Below are 2,989 nucleotides of genomic sequence, written 5' to 3'. Positions count from 1 at the left end.
TTTCATAGTGTTCACATCGATTTTTATATCTGGCGGAACCAACATTCCATAAGTAAGCGTCGACTATTTTGGTACCAAATCGTTAGAAGAGTATACTCATATAACACGCAAAAGCTAAACTATACACACACACACACACACACACACACACTTGCATTGTTTATATGGTTTATAATGTTTTTTATGCCCCCGGATCGAATGATCGGGGGTATATTGTTTTTGGTCTGTCTGTCTGTCTGTCTGTCTGTCTGTCTGTCTGTCTGTCTGTCTGTCTGTCTGTCTGTCTGTCTGTCTGTCTGTCTGTCATTGTATGTGTCTGTCATTGCATGTGTCACAAATTTTAACCTTGGTCATAACTTTTGCAATATTGAAGATAGCAACTTGATGTTTGGCATGCATGTGTGTCTCATGGAGCTGCACATTGTGAGTGGTGAAAGGTCAAGGTCATCCTTCAAGGTCAAAGGTAAAATATATGGCTTCAAAGCGGCGCATTAAGGGGCATTGTGTTTCTGACAAACACATCTCTTGTTTTATTATAGATGTGCATAGCGAAATAAAAAGTACAAAATAGTCGAACAAGATCCGTACACATGCACTTACCACCGTTACCATCATTTGAAAAGAACAGAGAACATAATATTTAAATAATATATTGTTCATTATTAGTTTGGGCTACATTAACGTAAACAAAGCCACTGCTGTTTACTGACAATAACATATCAAATATTGTTACTATTTCTCATATATTTTCAGGTCTGGAACGCTTCAAATTGACCTTTTTCTTAAAAAAAAATGTTTTCACTTCTTACTTCTCTTCAGCTTTTTTTCTCTTTGTATTTGTGTTCTCTACAGGACCCGTCATTACTTCGAAAGAAGAAACTTGAAAATGTCAGACTGCGCCACGGGTAATCAATTATTAACTTATTTAATTCTAATGTAATGTTTTAACCTTTCGAACACGAACATAACAGTATGAGATGATTAAGCCTTCCACAAATATATATTAACATAAACATATTTGACATCAGGCAAATTTCACCTAAAAGAATTATCTGGGCAGAACCATTTCCGCTATTTGCTGAGAATCTCTGAAAAATCACCAGTACGTTCATAGAAAAGTCCTCTGAATTCAAAAATAAAACGTGCGCGATAAAATTAAATTTATAATACTTGTTTAAGTAAAGGAATTTTTAACGAAAAAATCGAAACTAAGGAAACTATGGATGCAACTACACAATTTGCTAGTAATGTGACATTGATAAACGTTACAGAACAGGAAACGTTCAACACGACGTTATCAAATGTTTCCGAATGGAAGTTTCCGCCGGTCGGTTACATGTACTATGTAGACATGAGTGCGCTGCTCTGGAGGGTGATTCCGTCATTTCTTATTTCCATTGGAACGATCGGAAACGCTATGACTATTTTTGTGCTGCTTCGTCAGAAGAAGATGACGTCAACGGCGATGTTCCTGTTTGCTCTGGCGCTTTCAGATACGTTCGTGTTGTTCAGCGCAGTTCTGCCAGACTTGGTGTTACATACCTGGGGCGTTGACATCAAGATGCTGAGTAACCCCGGGTGTAAAGCGATAGCTTACCTTACATTCTGCAGCATCCAGCTCTCCTCGTGGCTGATCGTGGCTGTAACGCTCGAGAGAACAGCGTGTGTGCTCTTCCCGCATAAAGTGAGACTGGGTTGTTCCCCACGAAACGCTGTGTTGATCATCGTCACTATAGTTCTAGCCGTGTTCGGAATTAATATCATAATACTCGTGGAATTTGATGTGAATAATTGCGCATGCACCCCGTCCACGAAGGAATACTACGACCTATTAGAATACGTTTACGGATGGATCGACTTCACGTTAACGTTCGGCGCGCCGTTCCCGCTTCTTCTCGTTGGCAACGTCATCATCGTAGTGCAGCTCGCGCGTTCAAGACGTCAGCGGATGAACATTTCCGGTCAGGCACGCGACACGCGTCCAGTTTCGATTCTAATGATTGGGCTATGCGTGCTGTTCCTCGTCGTGATGACACCAGTGTCTGTCTTTTTGTTGTATTCCCCCTACCAATGGGAGCAGCATTTTGCGCTCGCGTCAGTTGATCCTTACACGACCTTGTACGATACCGCGTATTTTTATTTCCTTTACGATGTTGCCATTCTGGTCTGCTACTTCAACTACACCTTCAACTTTGCATCTACGTGTTCAGCGGCTCAAAGTTCCGCGCAGAGCTGAGGAGCCTGCTTTGCTGTAAGGCACATGCCTGTTTGGAAGCTAGGGGCCGATGCAGACTGAATCTTAATGCCACCAGCATCAAAATTGGATAATAAAATGAAGTATTCTGGAGATTTATAAGTACCACGCCCATTAAAAAGAGGGCTTATTGCATGTGCGTTAAGTATCCTACCTGATTAGCCGGTGCAGTCCGCACAGGCTTATCATTTACGAAACGTTTCCGCTTTAACTGGTTTTTCGTTTATAAGAGACTTCCTTTAAAATTCACAGGATAATTACGGACGACACTTTAAGCACATGCATTAAGCCCCGTTTTTCTAGAGTAACTCATATTTGGGATCCACTCTTGTTATAATCAAGTCAGCTAAATCTAACTTTATGACTTTAAAACTAGGAGCAGTCACATTACAAATTGTTGGATAATCATAATTTGTAATACAATTTATTTAATGCTTTTCGGTGGTTTATAGAGAAAAATAAGTGAATTCAAACTGATAATTCACTGTTTCAAACAGTGAAAATTAACAGCAAAAACTATTGATAATTTTTGCTGTTTAACTGTAAAATGACGTTGTATTTTATGTCATAACGTCATTATTTTAGCATAATTCTCCAGATCAAATAAAAAAACAATCATTTGGAAGCATACAATAAAAAGAAAACGTGTTTGATTTGTTGGAATATCGCTTTTAATTTACCCGAAATCATTTTTTTCAGTCGTGGTCGCGCAACTCGTGAAAATATTATTTTCTT

At 39.2% G+C, this 2,989-nt stretch overlaps 1 protein-coding gene across 1 annotated transcript; it reads left to right on the top strand.

Annotated features, from left to right (window-relative positions):
* The first annotated feature begins 1,219 nt into the window (after positions 1-1,219).
* On the top strand, positions 1,220-2,236 carry LOC127852715 (galanin receptor 2a-like). The gene has a single exon (XM_052386666.1). It carries the CDS (start codon positions 1,220-1,222, stop codon positions 2,234-2,236), a length of 1,017 nt encoding a protein of 338 aa, XP_052242626.1.
* Positions 2,237-2,989: the final 753 nt, after the last annotated feature.

This window comes from Dreissena polymorpha, chromosome 12, assembly GCF_020536995.1.
Source record: "Dreissena polymorpha isolate Duluth1 chromosome 12, UMN_Dpol_1.0, whole genome shotgun sequence".
NCBI classification, from domain to species: Eukaryota; Metazoa; Mollusca; class Bivalvia; order Myida; family Dreissenidae; genus Dreissena; species Dreissena polymorpha.
The sequence above is the reverse complement of the archived record's forward strand: the minus strand, read 5'-3'. Positions and strand labels throughout refer to the sequence as shown.

Bases quoted from the DNA above. Each gene is read 5' to 3' on its own strand.
- LOC127852715 (XM_052386666.1), top strand. From the start codon at position 1,220: ATGGATGCAACTACACAATTTGCTAGTAATGTGACATTGATAAACGTT.